The sequence below is a fragment of the Catharus ustulatus genome, chromosome 15 (genome assembly GCF_009819885.2).
Source record: "Catharus ustulatus isolate bCatUst1 chromosome 15, bCatUst1.pri.v2, whole genome shotgun sequence".
Taxonomy (NCBI): Eukaryota; Metazoa; Chordata; class Aves; order Passeriformes; family Turdidae; genus Catharus; species Catharus ustulatus.
Genome location: NC_046235.1, coordinates 17997580 through 18021330, shown reverse-complemented (window position 1 = coordinate 18021330; position 23751 = coordinate 17997580). Strand labels below are relative to the sequence as shown.

The following is a 23751-nucleotide window of genomic DNA, read 5'->3' as shown; positions in this document are numbered from 1 at the left end:
TCGCAGCTCCATGCCCGTGTGTCCCTCCCGCTCGGCACAGCCGTGACTGTGACCGCGCGCTGCCATAACACTGTATTGAATCACACTTTTATTGAACCACACTTTTATTGAACCCATCGCTGTCGCTGTGTGCGGAGCTCCCCGAGCCCTCAGCGCCGCCCTCAGGCTGCGGGGGCGGGGCCGGCGGGGCGGAAGCGGAAGCGCGGCGGGACCGGAAGCGGAAGCGGCGGCGCTGGCGGAAGGGGCCGCGCAGGAAGCGGGGCCGGGGCTCCCCCGCGGCCACAAGCGGGGCGAGGGCGGCGAGGGGAGCGAGGGCAGGTGAGGGCAGCGAGGGCCAGGGGGTGACAGCGAGGGGCAGGGGGCGGGGACGCGGCTGGCTCGGCCCCCGGGGCGGCGGGGCGGGGACCCAGAGGCTGCCGCTCCCTCCTGGGGCCGGCCCCGCTGTCACAGGCCCGAGGGTCTCCCCTGAGTGCCCGGCGGTGATGGGGCTGTGGGCACAGCTGCTTTTCCTTCGCTTATCTCGGCACAAATCCCCGCGTCCTCGCCTTTTCCGCTCCGCTCCGCTCCGGGAGCGCCCCTCTGGATCGGGCTGTTCCCAGGCCGTCCCTGGCTGCTCCCGCCGCGATTTTCCTCGTTTTTCCTTTCTACGGAGTCTCCCCATGGTTTTTAAAGCTTTTTAAGGTCCGTGGGATGTTTATTCACCCAGAATAAAGCATGTCGAGCTGTTGTTTCATGCGACGTTTATTGTCGGGAATTAATTGAGGTGGGGGCCGCGAAATCCTATTTGCTTTATTGACTATGTCAAGCCCTTTTTGCTGTGGAAACTTGTCTTTTATTTTTAAATGGGGTCAGCTCGATAGTGTAGAATGAGGTGTTAAAGCTGTGCCCATTAGCTCAGAACAAGCCCAGGAGGAGCTTTTATTGTGCAGAAACTGCAGACTCATAGACACAAATCCTGCTTTTCCCCCTTGGTGGCAGGGCCGGGTGGTGCTCGTTGGAATTGTGTCTTGGAGGATTTTTCCTGCTTTGATTGTTAATATTTTTATTTCTGTTACCTTTTGTCCCAGTCCTTTTGCTGCTCTTTCCTGCTGGATTGTACCCAGCACGTGGCTGTGCCAGTCTGGAAGTTTTGAGCTTGTGTTGCAATCCTCTGTTCAACCTGAGTTATCCCAGGTGACTGGGATCAATGTTTTCCTTGGAATTAAATCTATAAATAATTAATTTTGGGCTTGATGAGGTTGATCACCCCAAACTGAGCCCTCCCAGCCTACCCCTAAAGGAACAACAAATGCAAAAATGAGACAAATTTACTCCTGGCTGGAGAATTCCCCCAATCCAGAGGAGCAGAGATCCATTCAGGCAATCAATCCAAGTGGGGATTTATTGTTTGAATATCCCCCTTTCAGATCAAGTCATGGTAACATGCAGTTAGTAATTTAAAATACACCCAAACTGTGTGAAACCAGGTGTTTGGCAGGAATTAGATGACAGTGAAGCTGTCAGTGTTTCACATTTTGTTGTCACAGAGGCCTTGCTGAAAGCTTTTCCAAAAGCTGCTTTTTTTTACGTGTTGTTTTTCCTCAATGCACTGAATTTGGGCACCCAGCCTGTTGAGCTCAGGTTCAGTGAGCTGCTGATGCTCTGCTCACCTCGTTCTTGTGCTGGAATAAAGGAAATCTTTGGCAGGTGCAGTCATGGGAGGATCTCTCCCATCTGTAGAAGGTGATTTTCTGTTAGCATCGAGCTCATCTCTAGTTCAGTCTCTGATTTGTTGTCTCTCATGATAACTGTGGAAGCTTTGTGGTTGCAGTGCCTGTGTGTGTGTGGAGGTCACAGTCAGGAAGGAGCAGAGCATCCTCCACGCTGCTTTCAAACAATGACTCCACTTTTTCCATGGCTTTGGTCTTTAACTCAGCTCCCTGAATATTTCACTTGGTGTCCTCACCTCGAAGAGGAGCTGCTTTGAGGCATTTTTGGGGAGTGATCAGGAGCCTGTTTTTCCAAACAAGAAAAATAAATCATTTTTCTGCTGGACAGATTTTTGACTTTTATTTTGTGCTGGAATGTTGTAGTTGGTGCTGAGCTGGTGATCTGTGCACAGCTCCCCTGTGGCTGTCTTGATCTCAGGGTGGGATCTCTGAAGGTTTTTTTATTCAGAAGAAGATTGATCTGTGGTTAAACCTGCGGTGATTTTTCTCTGAGCTGAGAGGGTCTGTCTGGTTTACCTGATAATCCTCAGGTTCTGTCTGAGCCCTTCTGTCTAATCAAACCACAGCTTGTTTTTTGAGCTGCTGTCCCCTCCTCTGCTGTGTCCCTTTTGTGTTTCAGTTGCCCTGAATTTCATAACTGTGCCCATTTCCTCCCAGCAGAGCTCGGTGCAGAGATGGGGCCCCGGCGGAAAACTGTGAAAGCGAGCGCAGCGAGCACGGAGGGGGCAGAGTCTACCAAAGCTGAGGAGCCAAAAGATTACATGAACCAACTCTCTCATGAAGTGCTTTGCCACATCTTTAGGTGAGCAGCTTGTCAGAAATCAATTTAGTGCTTATTATTTTAGAGTTCTTGATTTTTTTCTCCAACTTTATGTGACACAGTAAATGGTGGCTGTACCACGAGTGGACTGATGGATAAAAAAGGGATGACAAATGTTTTTTTCAGTCTCCAAAATTCATTTGGCAACTGAAAATTAGTTTGTGTGAGTGTCATGAATGTTAGAATGAAAAAGAAATAAATAAGTGGTTTAATTCTGTGTATTGATTTTAGAGCAGAAATACACTTAGGGTAGGGCACAGCTGAGGTGATTGTTTGGGAATTGTTGCATCTGCAGAAGGGATCTGGGATGGGGATGTGACCTCCCCTAGATCAAAGTCCTTCTCCCAGATGTTCACTCAGCCCTGTTATCCAAAACACAAGAAGTTGTTCATACATAACAAAACAGCAGCTCTCCAAAATATTTGGAAATTGAGCTGCAGTATGTGCTGGAAAAAGAAAGTAGCTTCATCAAAGCAGGCAAATGGCTTGGTCAGCAGGGTTTGGGTTGGTTTAAATGAAGTTTAAGGAGGGAATTGTTCCCTGGGAGGGTGGGGAGGGGCTGGGCTGGAATTCCCAGAGCAGCTGTGGCTGCCCCTGGATCCCTGCAGTGCCCAAGGCCAGGCTGGATGGGGCTGGAGCAGCCTGGGACAGTGGGAGTGTCCCTGCCACAGCAGTGTGGCACTGGGTGAGATTTAAGGATTTAAGATTTAACCCAAACATTCTGTGATTCTCTGATTTACTAGAGAACCAAATCATCTGTGCATTTAACTATTAAAATTTGTGTCAGTATTCCATATTCAGTGTCAGAAACTGCTGAGTCACCCTGCTTAGCAAAACTGAATTTACAGCCTGACAAACAACATTGTACAGGGCTGGAAATGCCCCCTTGGCTGCAGGCAGGCTGTGCCAGCTCTGTGCCAGCTCTGTGGCAGCTGTGCTTCACAGGGGCTGCTCTTGCTGTCCCCAGGTACCTGCCCTTGCAGGACATCATGTGCATGGAGTGCCTGTCCCGGAAGCTGAAGGAGGCGGTGACGCTGTACCTGCGCGTGGTCAAGGTGGTGGATCTGTGTGCGGGGCGTTGGTGGGAGTACATGCCCACAGGTGAGAGTCCCTGCCCTCAGGTGGGTGTTTGTGCCTTCAGGTGGGTGTTTGTGCCTTCAGGTGGGTGTTTGTGCCTTCAGGTGGGTGTCCATGCCCACAGGTGGGTGTTTGTGCCTTCAGGTGAGGGTTCATGCCCTCAGGTGGATGTCCATGCCCTCAGGTGGGTGTTCATGCCCTCAGGTGAGGGTTCATGCCCACAGGTGGGTGTTCATTCCCATAGGTGAGAGTTCCTGCCCTCAGGTGGGTGTTCATGCCCTCAGGTGGGTGTTCATGCTTTCAGGTGAGGCTCCATGCCCTCAGGTGGGTGTTCCTGCCCACAGGTGAGGCTCCATGCCCCCAGGTGAGGGTTCATACCCTCAGGTGAGGCTCCATGCCCTCAGGTGAGCTGCTCCTGCCTCTCACCTGTGCACAACCAAGCTGGCATTGCCTGCATGCTGCCATTCTTTCCCTTGAGGAATGGCTTTGCCAAGTTTCTGTCTGTGTGCAAACACAAACCTGGGGTGTTGCTGTATTAGGTCATAGGTTGGACTTGATGATCTCAAAGGTCTTTTCCAGCCCAGTTCATTCTGGGATTCTTGTGCTCTGTAGCCACCTGCCAGTACAATCTGTGTTTGATTGTTGGAAGGGAGATTATCCAGGGGTAATGCCCTGAAGAGGCTGTTTGCATGCAGGCAGCAAAAAAATACAGTGGAGTGAGAGAGAACTCAACTGCCAGCACTTAACAATGTGAGGATAAGTTGTGATGTCACACCTCGGGTCTCCTGCAGATCAGTAGATAAATTTGTCAGTCTGGATGAGCCCTGTGAGTACCAGGATTTCTGTTGGGTTTAAATTGCACTGCTGGGGTTTGGTGAGAGGATTTACAAATTGACTGTGGCTGGTGTTGAGCAGGTGTAAATACAAGTAACTTACCCAGTTCAGATCCTTTTTATGTGCTGTGTTTCACTAGAATAAAATAAACCTTTGCTTTAAGAAACCATCCTGTTTCTGTGAGGAATGTGAGCTGTGGTGAATAGTGAACTGAAATGAGGGATCCAGCTGGGATTTTTTGGAGCCATGGAGTTGATAAATGGAATTCCAGGAAAAACAGACCCACAAAGCTTCATGTGAGGAGGGAGAGAGCACAGTGAGCCCTGCAGCTCCTCTGAAGGAAACCTGTGGCAAACCTGCAGAAGTCAAGGCAGTGTTTAGGTCATGATTTCTAGAATGTGGAAGTAAAACAAAATCTATTGCTTCACCAAGTGCATCTTTTCAACATCCCAGAACTTGTAGTGCCACATGAAGAGAGAAGTGTTTGGCTCTCCCTGCACAGCTGAGTGTCTGCTGCCACACCAATACCATGTTGTTGTTGTCTTAGGTTTCACTGATTCCAGCTTCCTAACGCTGCTGAGGAAGATGCCAGACATTGAACAACTTTATGGTCTTCATCCCAGGTATCTGGAAAGGCGCCGAGTCCGTGGCCACGAAGCTTTCAGCATTCCTGGAGTTTTAGAGGCTTTGCAGGCCTGTCCAAATTTGCTGGTGAGTGGCTGGACTTGGGAGGGAACCTCCTTGAGCACTGTTAAAAATGTGTGGCAGGGACTTGGTGTTTCCAGGGCTTTGGTTTAGGCCTGGCTGCACAGGGAGGAGTTAACTGTGACCCTGTTTGCTAATGACAACTATTTTTAGTTGCACCAAGGGGAATCCCAGGTGCTCTTAAGCCCAGCCAGGAATTAAAGCTCTGATCCCTCAGCTTTGAAAAAGACAAGTCTTGCTAGAAATGCAAAGTGAAATAACACTGCATTCTGTAGCTTACATGGTTAAGAGGATGTTGTTGTTGACCTGGTGTTAGAGCATTTGCTTTGCTTCCTTTTATCCAGGGTGTTGAGACCTCTCATTTAGAGCTGGTGGAAGCTATTTGGACATACATGCCCCAAGTCCACATTTTAGGGAAGTTTCGTAATCGTAATGGTGCTTTTCCAATTCCTCCTGAGAACAAGCTGAAAATTCCTATAGGAGCTAAAATTCAGACTTTGCACTTAGTAGGTGAGTGTGGTCGTGGTGAAGGAGTTGGCTTCAACACAGGTGGATTTAAAGGCTTTGAAACTCTGCAGATTTGTAATTCTTTGGAGGAGAGGGAGTTTGGGCTGTGGCATCTTGGAGATCTTAGCTGGTTATTTGATAGCAGGTGCAGAGGGCAAGCTGTAAAGAATTCTTGACAAACCAAGGTGAAGAATTTGTGTTTCAAGTGTTCACAGCTTTTCTCAGCCACAGAAAAGCTTCCTTTTGAAAGCCAGGGATTTGTCATGCAGAGCATTAGTTTGAAGCTTGTTTAAAATGTTTGTTTGTTTTGTTTATGTATTATTAGGGGTGAATGTCCCTGAGATTCCTTGTATCCCAATGCTGAGGCACCTTTATTTGAAGTGGGTGAGACTCACCAAACCACAGCCTTTTAAAGATTTCCTTTGTATCAGCTTACGGGCTTTTGTCATGAGGAACTGTGCTGGTAAGAGGGATTCTTCTGTCTGAAGGGGATGGTAGAGCATGGAGGAAATCTGGTTCTGTTAAAAGTCTTGGAATTCCACATTCTGAGAGCAGCCCTTGTTTGCTTTGTGGTGTTGGACAGAAATCTCTCCCTGTCCTGTCCCTTTCTTGGTGCTGTGTGGTTCTGTTGAGCCTGCTCTGGAGGGATGGCTGTGTGTGGATGTGTTTTAGTTCTATGGCACAATTCAGGGAGAAGTGAACAATCTGTGTGTCTCTGTGGCCTTGTTGTGTGCAGGACCCACAAACTCTCTGAAGTACGTTCCCCTGGTGACAGGCCTGGCTTCTGCCAGGAATCTGGAGCACTTGGAGCTGGTCCGTGTTCCATTTCTTGGAGGACTTATCCAGCACGTGGTAGAAGACAGCTGGAGATCAGGTGGGCAGCTCCAAATCCCTCACACCCAAATAAAAATCAATCAGCTAATCAAAGCTTTAGCAAATTCTGGGTTTTTTTGTCTGTAGCATATTCTTTTTGAGTGTTTGGAACTATAGTGCTAAATATGCTCTGTATTGGGTATAATTTTAATATTCTACCTGCAGTTAACTCTTAATAAGCTGCATTTGTTGATGAGCAGAACCAGGACTGGAGGAGCTGGGTGCAAATATTTGATTTTGATTTGCTAAGAAAGGTCAAGACAGCACTGGTGCAAACGTTTGGGGCTGAGGGCTGTGATGTGGGGCTGAGGTGTGAGCAGGGTGTTCTTTGTTTGCCAGGTGGTTTCAGGAATTTGCACACTATAGTTCTGGGAGCTTGCAAGAATGCACTTGAAGTGGATCTTGGCTACCTCATCATAACTGCTGCACGAAGGTACCTCCCTTCAGATCTCTCTTTGCTTCTCCTTTTTCAAAATAAATAATCTTAGAAATGACATCCAAGAGACAGAACAACCATCATAGTTTAAGGAATACACATAAAAACTTTGCATAAGAGGGTTCTGTGATTAAAATAACTGGCAAGCACCTTCTGAGTCCTGCCAGATTCTGTGTTGTGTTAGAACAGGGCACCTTCCTGAGTGTTTTCTGTGTTTTGGGCTGAATTTTGATAGGAGCAATTGTGAATTCCCTGCAGGTTGCACGAAGTGCGGATCCAGCCTTCCTTGACCAAAGATGGTGTTTTTTCTGCTTTGAAGATGGCTGAACTGGAATTCCCACAGTTTGAAACTCTTCACCTAGGCTACGTTGATGAGTTTTTACTGCAGTGTATGACACTTTTAATATCCATAAAAGCCATGAGGGTCACAGAAATTGCTGTGTTTTCATCGTGTTCTCAGTGATTAATAAGAATATTAATGTGGCACATTGAGGCTGCTGATCTCGTACAGCCAGAGCTGCTTTTCCTCCCTCCCTGAAACTGGGAGAGCTGAGCTTTATTAAAGGAATGATGTGATCAATAAGGAGGTAGAAAATCCTGCTATAAAAGGCAAATTTACTGCTGTGTCTGCTCCTCTCTTTTCTAGGTAAAATGACGAGTACGGACTTGGTGAGGTACGGCTTGGCTGATGTGGTTGAAAACCCAGGAATTATTACAGATATTGGTATGAAAGCTGTAAATGAAGTTTTTTCTTTCATCAAGTATCTGGTCATTTACAACTGCCCACATCTACATAACCCAAATAATTGGATCACAGGTATTGCACACCTTTGAAATTTCAGAGCTATTATATGAATTTCTGTGCTAAACCAGAATTTCTCTGCTCTAGTACTGCTTGTTCTGTTGTTAGTAAGTACAGTAGATGATGCTTGCTTTGGGAGCAGGATGGAGATCCAGAGGATGAGAAGGGGGTGATAAACAGGGAGTGAGGTGGGAATCCCTGAGGAATCCCTCTCTTGTGTTCCCAGACCACTCGAGGTGGAGCCGCCTGGTTGACCTGACCCTGGTGAGGTGCCACGCCATCAAGCTGGACTCCTTCAGTCAGTTCATCGAGTTACTGCCAAGCCTGGAGTTCATTTCTCTGGACCAGATGTTTAGAGAGCCTCCAAAGGTAAATTCCAGAGAGTGGGTTGGCTTGTTCTCATTGCTGGGATTTGTGTTTGTTTCCATTTCATTGGTAATCCAGTGTGCTCTTCTCAAAGTTGTCATTAATTGAAGAGATTGAGGTAAAGAGAAGAATAATTGAAGGGTTTGGTAATTAATGACTTTGGTTTGCAGTAGCTTTTAGCATGATGTGCTGGGAGAGTGATACTGCTTCTGCAAATGGGAGCAGTGACAAGGAGTCAACAGAAAATAAAATTCTGATTCTGTTGAAAGTGAAATTCCCTGATTTTCACCAGGTCTCTGCTGTTATTTCACTCTGCTGCTACTTTTTATATTTAGGCCTCTTTATAATACTAAGGGTTTTTTAATGATTTTTTGCTGGGTGAAATGGGGGTAGTGTTTCCCTTTTCAAGTGCTTTCAAAGCTTAGGAATTTTATTTCTTCACACTGTCCCCTCCCACACTGTAACACAAATTTTTGGTAAGCTGCTGGCAGGCAATGAAAAGTGTAAAACCTTCTTTGGTCATTAATGCTGTAATTAATGACCAATTTACCTCGAGACTGCTGTGTGCTGGGAAGACTCTGATCTGCTGCTTGTATTCATATCATGACCCCACAGCAAATAAATAGATTAACACAATTAATAGATTCAAATGGAGTGCTTTGAGGACTTTCCCTTTCATTAGGAGTTTAACAGTGTGGGTTCTGGGTTGCCAGCCTGAAGATGGAGTTCTGTAATCAGGAAATGTGAGGGACAGATCCCTGGTTCTTGGTTTTCCTGGTGCCTTTGGGAAATGTTGAGATAACAAGTCTGGGTTTTTAAATCTGAATTTCTGCTCTTTGTTTTCAGGGTTGTGCTCGTGTGGGCCTAAGTGCAGGCACAGGAATTGGGGTCTCCTCTGCCCTGGTGAGCAATCAGAACTCCAACAATGACAATGACAACAACAACAACCACCAGAACAACAACAACAACAACCCCAACATCCAGCACAACAACCACCAGCACCCCGAGGAGCAGAACGAGGAGAATGAGCTGCACCAGGAGGGGCCTGCTGAGGAGCAGCAGATTGGGGCAGAGGGTAACCCTGGGGGCTCTGGGGGTCATCCTGGGGGGCTCTGAGGGGGTTACAGCTAGAGGTCATCCTGGGGGCTCTGGGGGTCATCCTGGGAGGCTTTGTTGGGATTTGCAGCTGGGGGTAATCCTGGAGGAGCTTTTTTGGGAAGATTTTATCAGCATTCCCACTCAACCAAGCTCCTGGTGAAGATGGGAATATACATGGAAATCTTGTTGCTCTTTCAGCTCCTGGTGTGGAGCTTTAATCTTTTCTGAGTGAACTAAACCCCAGAAGTTAGGCTGGGCTTTGGTTACAGAGTGTAGAAAATCTGTGAGAGACTTTGTGCAACCCAGGGGGAATCAAGGCAGTTGTTATTCATTTCTTGTGTGTGTTTGAGGCTTCTCAATTCTGTTTCCTTTTCCTGTTGCCCTTTGCAGCCCTGAATGAGATGGAGGAGGTGGCACAGGAGGAAGGGGAGGCTGCTGGGCAGGCCCAGGACGAGCTGCCAGCTCCCAGCCAGGCTGTTCCCATGGAGGTGGATGAGGAGCAAGCAGGTAACTGGGTTTGGGAAGAAATCACTCCTGCTGTCTCCCTGAGGGAATAATTTTCCACTGTGAGTCTGCTTTTGGATGTTTTGCTCAGCTAGGTTGTCTGATTCTGTGAATGATGATGTTAGCACAGCTTAGTGCTGTGAAGGAATTCATTCTGTTACAGCCCAGAGTGAGGGAGTTTATTCTTTGTTACAGCCCAGAGTTTTCTTTGCCTATGCAGGGAAATACCTTGACCTTAAGCCTGGTTTTTGTGCTCAGTATAATAAAAGGCAGAAGGCCTGAATGAACTTGTCCTGTTGCTCTGTGGTGTTCATGGCCTTATTTCTTTCACTGCAGCACTTGGGTTGATTTTGCTTTTTCTCAAGCCAGCACAACTTGTTCCAGTGTCAATTTAATTTATATTAGTGACACAAAGTCTTGATTTCTTTTATTGCCACTTTTTGCTGGACAATATAATTTTCTACTGAATATCCCAACACCATGAAGTGACACTCCATTGTGACACTCCTCCCCTTCCAAAACAAAATGTTTTAGTGCTGAAATGCAGTATTTTGCTCTTCTCCCATTTAGATTTCAATGAGAGACCCACAGAATGAGTGGCTAAATTAACTCCAATTAATTCCTTACCAGTTTTTCAAGCTGTGCTAAAAGTTTTTCAGCCCTTTAATCAGTGCTTGGTTAATTTTTACATAAATATTGATATTCTCCTTCTCAGGACCAAGTGGAATTCAACCTGTTGTAAAAGCAGCTCCTATTACCATCCATGATTCAGACAGTGAGGATGAGGAGGAAAACATGGGCACTTCCAGAGTCTGCATCTCCAACAGCATTGCACAGAGTTACTCAGATGGGGAAGAGAAGAGCAGGGATCCAGTGGAAACCAGAGAACCTTCAGGTGGGCAGCATTCATTCTTGAAAAATCTTGAGACTTCCTTGAGGTGCAGGTTCATTTCTGGCCTGGTTTGGAATGTAGAATGAAGGTGCAAGGACATATTTTGAGCTCCAAGCACTGGTCTTGTGCAGAAACACAAAGAGTGGGGCTGCACTGATCAGAAACCGCTTTGGGATTCCCAAGTGGGCAGAATTTACCAAACCTGACAGTGTGGATGTCAGTTGTGGTTTCAGTGGGGAAAGAATCTGTTGTATCAACTTTTGTACTGCCAATATTGAGAGTTTGAGGCTTGGGGTGTTGTAATGAGCTGAGAGGATTAAGACAGACATTCAGGAGGAATTCCTGCATGGAAAAGGTGCTCAGGGATTGGAACTGCCCAGGCAGGTTTGGATCCTCATCTCTGGAATGTCCAAGGAATTCCTGGAGGTGGCACTGAGTGTTCTGGGCTGGGGACAGGGTGGGGATGGGGCACAGCTGGGACTGGATGGGCTGGGAGGGATTTCCCAACCTCAGGAATCCTAGGATTAAATTCTGTTATGATTTGTGTGGGTTTTTATTCACCTGAGAGCTGAGACTGCTGTTACTGCTGGCAGCACTGCCCAGACCCAGGAGGGGGAGCTGAGGGCTGCTGCTGAAACAGGAACTTGAGCCCTGCCTGTTCCTGTTTGATTCCAAGGATGTATTCCTCATGTTTCAGAAAACAGAAACCTCTCTAGATCAGAATTAGAAAAAAATCCCTCCCTGTGAGGGTGTGAGGTCCTGGCACAGCCCAGAGCAGCCCCTGGATCCCTGGCAGTGCCCAAAGCCAGGCTGGATGGGCTTGGAGCAGCCTGGGACAGGGGGAGGTGTCCCTGCCCATGGCAGAGGTGACACTGGATGAGCTTTAAGGTCCTTCCAACCCAAACTATTCTGTATTCTTTGATTCTGTTATCAGAGAGCCTTTCCTATTGTGTGACCAGTGAGCTGCTGGGGGACAGTTTGATATTTTTGTGTGGCAAACCCTTCAGCACATCACTCCAGAAACAGCTGCAAGGTGTTACAAAGATGCAGCAGCAGCCACAAATACTCACAATTCCCAGTCATGGGATGATTGGCCTTGGGCTCTGGGCTGCCCTGTGTTTCAGGAACACTCAGGTTCATTGGAGATTTCTCATGAGGAGGTTTCTCATCAGGAACTCTCAGGTTCATTGGAGGTTTCTCATCAGGAGCACTCAGGTTCTTTGGAGGTTTCTCATCAGGAACACTCAGGTTCATTGGAGGTTTCTCATCAGGAACACTCAGGTTCATGGGAGGTTTCTCATCAGGAACATTCAGGTTCTTTGGAGGTTTCTCATCAGGAGCTCTCAGGTTCATGGGAGGTTTCTCATCAGGAACACTCAGGTTCTTTGGGGGTTTCTCATTGCTGTCCCTCCCTTCCCTCCCGCAGTGAGCGGCAAAGGCAAGACCCCCCTGAGGAAGAGATGCAGCAGCAGCCATGGGGGCCAGGCCAAGCAGTTCCCCCTGGAGGAGAGCAGCTGTGAGAAGGGCTGCCAGGTGACCAGTGAGCAGATCAAAGCTGACATGAAAGCAGCCAGTGACATGCCTGAGAGGAGCAAGAGCAAGGATTCCTACGGCAGCTGCAGCAGCGCCCCGGCGTCCACGGCAGCGTCCAGCTCCTGCAGTGCTGCTTCTCCCAGTCCTGACTGTGCCCAGGCAGCCCAGAGCCACTCTGCTGGCACCAGCCCAGCAGCTGCAGAGGAGCCCAGGCAGTGTGGCTGCTCCCCTTGCAGCAGGGATGGATGCAGTGAGAGGGAGCCCGAGGAGAGCTCCGTGTGTTCCCGCTGCTCCTCCGGGGCCGGGCAGCGCAGGACGAGCGGGGGGTGTGGTGGGGACAGCCCCTCCACCAGTGGGGACTTTGCACTGAGGACACTGCCAGGCTGTGGGGCTGCAGGAGAGCCTGGGGATCACAGGACTAGTGGGAGTGCCTGTGGGGCTGGCAGCCAGGAGCAGAGCACGCAGCCCCCGGGCTGGGAGCTGCACTGCAAGGAGGAGTATCCACGGAGACCCCTGACCCGGGCTAGGAGCAGGCTGTCCCACGTGCCTCTGGTGTCAGAGCCAGGTAGGATTTACACACTGAGTAAGGGCTGAGTGTGTGCAGAGCTGCCATGGCACAGCTGTGAGCAGCTGCAGCTTCCCCTGGGAGCTCTGATGTGCAGCTTGGTCAGGGATTTAAACCCGAGGGGTGAGAAAGAGCCTGATGGGACAGAGGTGCCATCACCAGGGCAAATCAGCTTTCTCTGCAAGTGCCACTGATCTTTTCCTCCATGCAGCTCTTTGTGTTCTCCATACATTCTAACCAGTACAGTAATTTCACCATTATAAGCTGCACCATTTTGACTAAAATTTTGGTCCAAACCCGGAAGCGCATATTATATATGGACAAAGAACAAAAAGTTACTGTTCTAGTTTGGAGGACAGGTGTCTGCTGAGAAAGGCAGGAGCTTCTCTGTGAAATGGAGCATGTAAACCCCCTCCCTCCAAATTATTATCATTTTGAAATCATGGGGTTTTCAGGCAAAGGTATGGGAATTAGGAATAACAGTTCTTTACTAGGGAAATTAAAATAGAAATACAGCACTACAAAGAACAAACCCCAAACCCTGACACAGTCAGAGTACAACCTGACACCCGTCAGGCAGGGTGTTGGCAGCAGTCCCATCCCATGGTGGCTGCATCCTCCTGCAGTGACAGATGTGGCTCAGCTGGAGCAGTGCTCCTGTACAAGGTGCAGTTTCCCTCCGGAGCTCCAGTGGGGATGTGGAGAAATCCGGTTTTCCTCTGGAGTCCAGTGGAGCAAGGGGCTCCCTTAGTGTCCCAAAACCTCTGTTTTTATCTTGGTAAGAAATGTTGGGCTCTTCCCCCTGGCTGGAGCAACTCCCAATGGGATGCAGTAATTTTATCAGTGCCACAGTGGGACTCAATGGCCATGAGCAGAAAATGACTGGCTGGAGGAAGGATGGGTTGTGAAAAGATAAAGAACAATGCCCTGCCTGGTTTATAAACCATGGCCATGAACAGGAGATATCCCATGAGATAAAGAACACTGCCCCAGCTGGTTTATAAACCATGGCCATGAACAGGAGATATCCCATGAGATAAAGAACACTGCCCCAGCTGGTTTATAAACCATGGCCATGAACAGGAGATATCCCATGGAGATAAAGAACACTGCCCCAGCTGGTTTATAAACATGGCCATGAACAGGAGATATCCCATGAGATAAAGAACACTGCCCTGCCTGGTTTCAATGGATGCCCATTAGCAGAATATCTCCCACAGAGATCAGGATCACTGCCCCACCCTCAGCAGATGTTGATAGAACAGAACCTTTGATCACAGCCTGTACTGGAACCCAAGACAGTTGCCAACACCCAGATGTGTGGTTTATAATTGTGAAATTACTGTATTTGCTTTCCTCCTTTGAAAATGCAAATTTTTGGTAGCCCTGCCTGTGAAGCTGTGATTCACTGAAACAGAAGTTGTTAAAAGGCAGCAGCTACACTTAGATCTGAACCAGAAGGCAAAGGTTTAAACTGGTGCTTTACCAATCAATAAAGTCATCACTACACTTGAGCCAGGCTTTTGGAGCTGCACTGGCTTCTGCTCCCAAGTGTTTCAGGCAGGGTGACCAAACTTCCTGAGAATTGTCCTTCATGCTCCACATCATTGTTTTGTTCATCTGACATAAAATAAAACCCCTGAAGGGCTGGAATGAAGGGAGGAAACAACAGATGTGTTTCTTTCAAATATACTTGGTTTCCAGAATAATCATTTTAGTCTGGCACAGCCTCACATGTCCAGGGTTCTTTGCTGGGAATATCTGGCAGGTAAAATGAAACTGGAAAATGAAATGTGCTGCTTACCCAACTGGGAGTGTTGGAGGTAGGGAAGACTGAGGGCAAATTCCTGGTTCAAACTTCATATCTTGGTGTTTTTCCAGTTTATTTAATTCTCCCAAGTGTTAACAGCACTTAAATCACCTCAGGTGTTCTGCAGGTAGAAGCAGCTCCTTTGCAATATTAGGAAAAACTTTGTGACAGTTACAGAGAACAGATTTTCCAGAAGTTTGAGATAATTTCTGCTATTTAAACATTAAAGCTATTTTGGGTCTTGTACTTGTCAAGGATGTTCTGTTTCCTGCTGAGATTCAAGTGTAACCTAACCATGAATCTTTTCTTCTCCTGGCTCCACATCTTTGTGTGCTGTAGGTTCAGCATTCCTGGCTTTTCACCTCTAAAGTTATTTATTGGGAGTAAAACAACTTCATGGAGTTAAATAACTCACTAAAGTGAGTTAAACCACTTAAAAAACCACAAAGCTGGCAGTGGGGCTTGAGCAAGGAGAGATTTGTTTTCAATCCAGGCAGGAGTTTGGATTTACCTGTGTGGGAAAAGTTGGCATGGAGCAGAGGAAAGATTCTTATCCTGACTTGGAGCAGAGATTTTTTCCATGTTTTTTGTTTCCAGAAGTAGCAAAGCCAAAGCCAAGGCAAACCACCAAGAGGAAAAGGACAGCTGACAAATCCACCAGCACCAGTGACCCTGTGATTGAGGATGATCATGTTCAGGTCAGGGCTTTTCCTTCCCTCCCTGCAGCTCTGTCCCCAGAACACCTGCTGCCAGCTGAGGCTGGGTTATATTCATCCATATTTCCTCTATCTTATAAAATTCAATTGATTTTTCTTTCATTTTTACCCTTTCATACATTTTTTTATTATTATTTTTTTTCTTTTTCCCCAGGTATTGACTTTGAAATCCAAAAACCTGGTAGGAATCACCCTGACCAACTGTGGAATAACAGATTTGGTGCTGAAAGACTGCCCCAAAATGATGTTCATCCATGGTATGTGCTTCATGGCAGGGCTGCCTCCTCCCTCTGCCATTCCTGGGACTTCTGAGAGAGCTCAGTCAGGCCACTGCTCATTTTGTATTCATCAGCTGCATTGCTGTGAATTAGAACTCCAAATATTGCTGCTTCCCACTCTGAATAGCTCCTGTAACAGCTTTAATAAAGATTAATATCTGAGAATCAACAGCTGAGATGATCTGACAATTAGGGAGATGAGATGTTTATTGAAGAGTGCTAATACAGTAATTAGAAGTTGATGAAATGAGTTTGAGTACCTTGTTTTTCTCTCATTTCTTCATTCCCCCGTGGGGTTTTCAGCTGACAGGGTGATACTTCTGCTCCTTGACACAATAAAAATCTGTTCTCAGTGCTTAGGTTGCATTAGTTTCACATGGCAGGGTGTGACAGCTCCTGGATGGGGTCATTTATTGTTTTCTGCACCATCTCAATGAAGATTCACCTTCTGACATGAGATCTGTCTACTCAGCAGCAAGAAAGGAATTATTTCTTTATTCCAGAATGCTTAGAACACACATTGATTTTGGAGGAAATCTAGGAATCAATTTTATTTTCCATTGTGTGGCTCCCAATCCTCCGTGTTTGAGCTGATTTTGGGAGTTGTGGCTGTCCACAGAGCATTTCAGTGAGAGGAAACACAGGAGGAAAAGGTTATTAGATGAGATTTGACATGGCCTTTTGAAAGGCCACTTCTGGCAGGGTCACAGCTGAAAAGTTTGATTATGATAATATGGAAAAAAATGAAGAGCTGGGCTATATCTGATATACTTGTGTCATCTTTTTCTACTTTTATTGCTTGTTTGCCTTCTTTTAAACCTACCAGCCTTGAAATTGTCTGCCAGGAGGCTCTGAGGGTTTTTATTTCCCTTTCCAGCTACGAGGTGCCGTGTGCTGAAACACCTGAAGGTGGAGAACGCGCCCGTGGTGAATCGCTTCGACTACGCGCAGTGCAAGAAGCTGAACATGGATCAGGTCCTGGATCAGATCCTCAGGATGCCCCCAGAGAGGAACAGGATCATTTACCTTCGTCCCATGCAGCAGGTGCAGAGGCAGCCTGGGCTCTGGGAGCACAGCTGGAGGGGTTGCAGCTGGGGCAGGAGATGTTCCACTCTGACTTTGGGGTGTCTAAAACCCTGCAAGGCTTTCGGTGCAGAATCTGCTGCTTGGGTTTTCACATACTCTGATACATGAAATATTAAAATTCACTCTCTCCAGTAGTCATTGCTTTAGAGGAGATTGTAAACTGCACTCTTAAAGGTGCAGGGCTTAATATCCAGCATAGGCAGAACAGATGTTTGGGGATAGAAGCACAAAGCCACCCTAGGACAGATGCCTTGAGTTCGTTTCAGACTGGCAGGACCTGGGTGCTCCTTGCAGCTGTGTGTGAGCAGAGCATGGAGCTGAAATCCTGAGCCCAGGTCCTGTTAGACTGAGGAACTGCAGAGTTTGGGATGCTGCAGTGTTGCAGGACACTGGTGGGACTCAGAGCCACCCCCTGCTCCCCCTGGCAGCAGGGACATTGAGGGACTTGTGTCAATCACTGATAAGGATTTCTGATCACTGATGAGGATTTCTGAGGGTTTCATTGAAATCTGGAAGGTTGGGAATGTTGGACTTTACCCCTCTGTGGTGCTGCTCCTCTCCTGTCTTGGTTTGCCAACAAGGGAAGGTTGATTGTACATAAAATCCATAAAATCCTCTTTGCTTTGAAACCACATCTCCTAAAAGACAGTGGTAAAAATATTAGATGGGAATAAAACCCCAAATCACTGATCCCCTCTTCATAACAAAAATTCTGAGCAATGAATGGAGTTTTAGACCACATTCTGTAATTCTGTGGAGTTTATTTCCACATTGGAGTTGGGAAAGACATCAGCAATGAGACATTTCCCATCCAGTTCAGATAAATTGGCAAAGCTGCCCTGGGGAAGTTTCTCTCCCCTCAGTCCTGTGTTTATTTGTGCTGTTAAAATTCTCCCCCACTGCTGCATTTCCTGGGGATTTGCTCCATATCTGTTTGCTCTTGTCAGGAAAATGAATCCACAAACAGCAGAGGTTTGTGTCCAAAAAGGAGCCAGAGGAGTCCCTTTTGCTTTATTCCAATAAAGGGAGAGGCCATGGGGCACCCCCTGGGATCTCTCAGATTTTTGGGGGCTCAGCCTCCTTTTTATCCCAATTTCCCTCTCTCTGTCCCCATTGCTGAGGTGCTTGAGAGGCTCAGACTTCCCAAACCCTGATACCTGAGATTCCCCTCTAATGTCCAACCCTCCCTTTTCATTTTTAATTCTTACAGAATTCATCGTTTCCCCCATTGGGTATTGGAAGATGAAAGAAGCAATTTCATTTATCAGCAAACCTGCAGTTTGTTTGTAAATGCAAATATCTTTTAACATTCACTGATTCCAAATATATTCACTGATTCCAAATATCTTTTAACATTCACTGATTCCAATCAGTGGAATCCATCCCATTGTTTCTTTTATCTCTCAGTGCTGGTTTTATCTGCTCGTTTATAAATACAAATCCCACATTCCTCTCACTTTTGACTCTTCAACCCATCCCAGCATTTCTGATGCTTTGTCCCCAGGTGGACACCCTGTCTCTGGAGCAGAAGATCTTCAGTGGTCCCTACCCCTACCACATCTGCATCATCCACGAGTTCAGCAACCCCCCGAACGTGCGGAACAAGGTGCGGGTGCGCAGCTGGATGGACACCATAGCCAACATCAACCAGTGAGTGTGGGCTCAGCACTGAGCCAGAGCTGAGATGGTCTGACCCCATCCTCAGTGTGAGGACAAAATACTCTCTGACAGTTTAAAGTTACAAAGTGGGTGTTTATTCAGCAAGGGGTAACCCTCTAATACTCACTGTAAAATTCCAGGTGGTCACAGAGTTATTTATTGGCAAAAGATTCAAACAAATTGTGGATGATCCAATTCCTCCAAAGCCATCTTCCACTGGAACTTGCTATAATAGATAAGGTATCCTAGATACAAAGGTTGAGCCAAATTCCTTAAGAATTTGGTCACTCTGTAACACTTTGGAAGATAATTGGTTAGAAATTAGTTTGTGTAATTGGTCAGTTCACCTTTAGAACTTCTCACTTAGATTGGATGCTGTTCTTTGGATAAACATTTATTGGCTGTAGTTTGAATCCTCCCTGAACCTGTAAATATGGCTGTGTGCCCTTTGTTCTGGGAGAATCTTCTTGACCACCCTTCCCATGGAATAAAAACTCTGTGGAACTCATCAAGTAAGGCCTCAGGTCTTTCTCTGCTGGCTAAATGTGAGCTTTGAGAGAACTAAATGTGAGCACTCTCTGGTCCTGGCAAATCCCACCAGGGACCAAAAAAAGGAAAGCCACAAAATCCATATTCATAATCCCAGCCCCTCCCATCCCACTTCCCATGGTAATTAGCTGGAATGGCAATTAAGCAGCGTGGTTGACTCCTTGAATTAAGTCTGGGCTCATTTTTTTGGGGAGGGGGGTCTCAAAAGGAGGAAATAAGGTGAGTCTTCATCACCCTGACTTTTTCTATCAGTGACAATACAAATGGCTTTGGGGCAACTCCATTTTTGCAAAGAATGAGTTTCTGGTTGCAATTGTTTGTGTTCTTTGGACCTAACTGCTAGTTTCATCCTTTCCCAGTGCAAGCACAGCTGAGCAAACATAAATTGACAGGCAATCAATTATTTAAGTTTCAGGTAACTATCTCAAGTTCAGTTTCTTCTAACTTTTAACTAAAAGTCTAATTTCTCTAAGATTAGTGTTCTAGTTTGTCCTCTAGGGACTGCCAGGGTAGCCTGGAGCAGCTGCAGCTCCACACTTGCAGTGTAAATTCAGTGTCAAGGTTTTTTAATAAGATTTGAATAAGATTTTATATTTTTATAAAATTCTATAATAAAACAGACTGTAAACCCATATGGAAAACCCTCTAAGTTCTCCAGCAATGAGCATCCCATTGGTGTTGGAATAGTTGGGAAATACCTTCAAAGCTGAGAACAAGTTGTTTTTGAGAGAGGGATTTGTTCCAAGAAGTGGTGCTGGTTTGTTGGTTTGTGGAAGGTGATGTTCAGTCAGTGCTCAAGCAGCAGGAATTGCCCAGGGATCTCCCCCAGCAGATCTGAGCTGTCCCTGCTGGCTGTGGCTGCTCTCCAAGGGAAGGGAGGGATGCTCAGTTGGTGTGAGGGTCTTGGGCCAGTTTTTCCATGGATTCAGCCTCATTAAAGGGAATTTATTAGGATTTCTCATGAGGTTTTTGTGCCCCCAGTCCCTATTTCCTGGCTGTAACCTCTCCCTCCTTTTCCCCAGAGAATTGATCAAATATGAGTTCTTCCCTGAGGCCACCAGGACCGAGGAGGACCTGAAGAAATACCCCAAGTACCCGTGGGGCAGGGACATCTACACCCTGGAAGGTAAGAAATTGTGAGGCAGGAACATTTCCACCCTGGAAGATGAGAATTCCTGGGGAGCTCCTGCTCCTGCTCAGCCCCTTGCTCAGAGGAGCAGCTTTGCACAGAGAACATTCCTTGTGAAAAATGGAGAACCCAGCTGTGGGGGCAATAAATGAGCAGGGATTTGAGGAGCTCTGGGTGGATTTTCCTCTCCCTCTCACCTGTCCCTGTCCTGTGCAGGCATTGTGGATGGTGCTCCCTATTCCATGATCACTGACTTCCCCTGGCTGAGGTCCCTGAGGACAGCAGAGCCCAACAGCTACGCCAGATACGACTTTGAGGATGATGAGAGGAGTGAGTAACTCGGCTCCTTCTTTCAATTTTTTTATTTTTTGCTTTTTTTGGCAATGCTTCCCTTGCTCTTTTCAGATTTCTGCTCCTTAGGCTGCTCTGGGTAGCTCTGTTGTTAAGCTGGGTTGGAGAGGAGTGAGAAAAGTCACAGGGATTTGGTATAAAAGTTAAAAACTGGACTTTAGGGTGGAGATGATGTGGGTTAGAATCAATTCTCTGCTCAGGACCTTGTCTGCTGAGATTTGATGGTGGGCAGGGCATGGGGCTCAATTAAAAACCTTGCTTGGCAGCAGAGAAAAAAATGTTCTTCCATTACTTAATTAGGAACATCCTGAAATCTTCATTAGAAGTATTCTTAATTGATCCTGGTTTGGATTTTCTTATCCAGCTCCAGTTTAGAGAATGAGGAAGAGATTTTTTATTTTTTTTTTCTGTACCTTTCTCTGGTTTTATTTTAATTTCTTTTTGAAGATTTTATTTTGGACGGATGTAATTTAATTTTATTTTAGCTTGACTTGATGCTTGTAGTTCAATATGTAGGCTGAAGTGATAAAATTGATAAGTAAAATTGAGAAAAATGATAAGTATTTAAGTCAGGATGTTAAAAGAGTCAGGATGTTAAAACCATGAAAATGAAGGAGACCTCTGCTGCTTTATCCTTAATTGCTGCTGTTTATAAAACATTTAAGTAATGAATAAGCTGCATAATCAGTTAAGTAATGAACAACCTGCTTCTACATAATCTGATTAATTTAATGGTCAAAAGTCCAGTTCTCTCCTGCAGTCTTTTATTAAACCTTTAAAAATTGGTGGAAAAGATGGGTGGGGGGGAAAAAAATGGGTGGGGGAAAAAAATGGGTGGGGGAAAAAAATTTGGTGGGGAAGAAAATGATGGGGGGAAAAAATGATGGGGAAGAAAATGATGGGGGGAAAAAATGATGGGGAAGAAAATGATGGGGAAAAAATGATGGGGGAAAAAAATGATGGGAAAAAATGGGAAAAATTGAGAAAAAAATGGAGAAAAAAATTGAAAAAAATTGAGAAAAAATTGGAAAAAAAAATAGTGAAAAAAAATTGGTGAAAACTGCCCCAGAAGTGCATTTCTTTTTTTTCCTGCTGTTCCCAGCCACCATCTATGCCCCCAGGAGGAAGGGGCAGCTCTCAGCTGACATCTGCATGGAAACCATCGGCGAGGAGATCTCGGAGCTGCGCCAGGTCAGGAGAGGGGTGTTCCAGAGGGTCGTGGCCATCTTCATCCACTACTGTGATGTCAATGGGGAGCCTGTGGAGGATGACTACATCTGAGGGCTGCCCTTCCTCCCTCCCCTGGCACTGCTGGCCAAGAAAAAGCAGGATTTTTTTTTTTTAATTATTATTTTTTTCCCTAAATGCAAAGCATTTCCCAGCAGGGCTCTCCCTGGGCCAGCAGGATGTAGTTAAATGTAAAATGGAAAGTACAAATTGTATACTAAGAGTTGTACATAGAGGAAACAAACAAACAAAAACCTTCCTAATACTGAGACTTTATTTCATATGTTTATACAATTTAATTTAAGTTCCATTTTAATGAAGGCAAATAATTAGGAACGGGGAAGAGCGTTTGAACTTTTCAGCCCATACAATTCATAGCAGTATTTTTTTTTTTTTCCTTCTAAACAACAATTCCATTTGCTGTGTTCAAAAGAGTCACCAGAGTCTCTTTTAATCTGTGCCTTTTTCTTGAGCATTTAAGAGTCCAGTCTGAGTAAACCTGTTGAGCACAACCTCGGTGTCTTGTGTGCATTTTTGGAAGGGTCAGAGCATTCTCCAGCTGTTGCAAAGAAGGCCAGAAGCAGGAAAAAAAAATGAAAGAAGAGAATTTGGTGATCTGTGGTCATTTCTAGAGGTATTCAACCCATTTTTGGGGGGAAGGAAACCCCCATGTGTAGCACCTTGGAGACAGAATGTTCTCAAGCATTTTGTACTGTTGGATTTCATTCTCATGGTGTGTTTGTGCAAATCAAGTTGTTGATTGTTGGCTGGACCAGAAATGTGCCCAAAGCTGAGCTGAGTTTTCAGGCAGGGGAGGGGAGGTGGCAGTGGCAGCACAGGGAGCTCTGGGCTGGCTTTGCTCACTCCTCAGTGCACATTTTCCACGTTTTTCACTAAAAACTGCCCCAGCCAGTGCGTGTGCTGTGGATTGAAAGGTGCTCCCAGGTGTTTGCTGGGGATTTGCTGCCACTGCAGGTGTAAAATGCACATTTTGGTGTGGCACTCACAGGGCTTCAGACCTTGCAAAAGCCAATTCCCTCATCCATGCTTGTTTAAAATTGGTGTTACCAGCCTGGAAAAATGACATTTCCTGAGGTAAAAGCTGTACAGTTTAGATCATTTTGTCCAATTTTTTATCATCATCCTGATGGTGACTCTCTGAATTTGGGGTAAATGTGGCTCATGGGGATTTCTGGGATGTTTAGCTCTGTAAAATTGAGGTGAAGCTGCTCCACACAGCACAGCCAGTGTTGGTTTTCTCAGCCTCTCTGTGGGAATTCTTGGGGAAAAATGTGAAATTGGAAATACCTGGGCTAAGAGGAGGAGAGTGGTGCCTCAGGGGAGCTTTTCCTCCTGGAGGTGGAGCACTAAACCCCAGGGAATGTGAGTGTTGCTGCATTTGCTGTAATCCCAGTCAATGGTTTATTAGAACTCTTATATTTAATTATATTTAATTAAGATCATGTATTCAATGATACTCAGCCAAAACAATTGTGACCCTTTCTAGAAGTGTTTCAAGTCCTCTGAGTCATTGATTCTGTCAGATTTGTCATTTCAGACCAGAAAATGTTGCTGAGTTTCTGGAGTGTTGCACCAATCTCCAGCTGGTATCTCCTCACTGCAGCCTTTTGCAGAAGTATTTCCACAAATAAAGTGTTTGTTTATATTCAGTATTTCTGGAAGCTGAACCTTGCAGTGATTTTGACCTCTGGAATGTGACACCCATTTCCCAGCAGAGCCTGAATCCATCTCCTGAGGGCTCAGAGGGGAGGGAGGGGCTGGGGTCTGCCTGGGATTTGATTTTTGGCTCTGAGATTCCTCCTCTCTCCCTTCCATGGCTGATTTGGGCATTTTATTCAATCCCCAGGGCCAGGGAGGGTCCCAGATGTTTCTGTGCCAGTTTCCCTCCTGTCCCTGGGGTGTGGCAGGAGGGGACAGGAGGGGACACTGCCCCTGCCCTTCCTGCAGCACAGCAATTCCAGCTGGGCCCCTCAGCTCCTCCCTGCCCCTGTGGGACAAAGGGATCCATCCACAGCCCCCAAACAGATGTTTGATCTGGGTATCCAGGGAAACCTTGACCTGCAAGGAAAGGAAATGATAAAGGAAACTTTGCCTGCATCACCTCTGTGCCCTGCTTCCCTCCTGGATGTGGCTTTGGGGAAAACTTCAGCAGGAATTTCTGCCCTGGCTCAGCAGCACTGGGTGAGTGAGATCTGGGTTGGGTT

General features: G+C 46.3%; 1 protein-coding gene across 3 annotated transcripts; it reads left to right on the top strand.

The window, feature by feature from the left end:
* The first annotated feature begins 233 nt into the window (after nucleotides 1-233).
* FBXO38 (F-box protein 38) lies at nucleotides 234-23199 on the top strand. 3 transcript variants are annotated; one of them, XM_033072900.1, is made up of 22 exons: nucleotides 234-318; nucleotides 2370-2511; nucleotides 3497-3630; nucleotides 4988-5151; nucleotides 5490-5655; nucleotides 5978-6115; nucleotides 6389-6526; nucleotides 6865-6958; nucleotides 7220-7350; nucleotides 7608-7685; nucleotides 7990-8132; nucleotides 8976-9204; nucleotides 9618-9734; nucleotides 10447-10626; nucleotides 12050-12721; nucleotides 15129-15229; nucleotides 15402-15504; nucleotides 16403-16569; nucleotides 18116-18261; nucleotides 19842-19945; nucleotides 20165-20278; nucleotides 21402-23199. In XM_033072900.1, exons 2-22 carry the CDS (start codon nucleotides 2384-2386, stop codon nucleotides 21578-21580), a joined length of 3426 nt encoding a protein of 1141 aa, XP_032928791.1. In that variant the 5' UTR covers nucleotides 234-318; nucleotides 2370-2383; the 3' UTR covers nucleotides 21581-23199. The 3 variants fall into 3 exon arrangements, with proteins under 3 accessions (XP_032928791.1, XP_032928789.1, XP_032928790.1); XM_033072898.1 differs by having other exon boundaries at nucleotides 7608-7778; XM_033072899.1 differs by having other exon boundaries at nucleotides 238-318; nucleotides 2367-2511; nucleotides 7608-7778.
* Nucleotides 23200-23751: the final 552 nt, after the last annotated feature.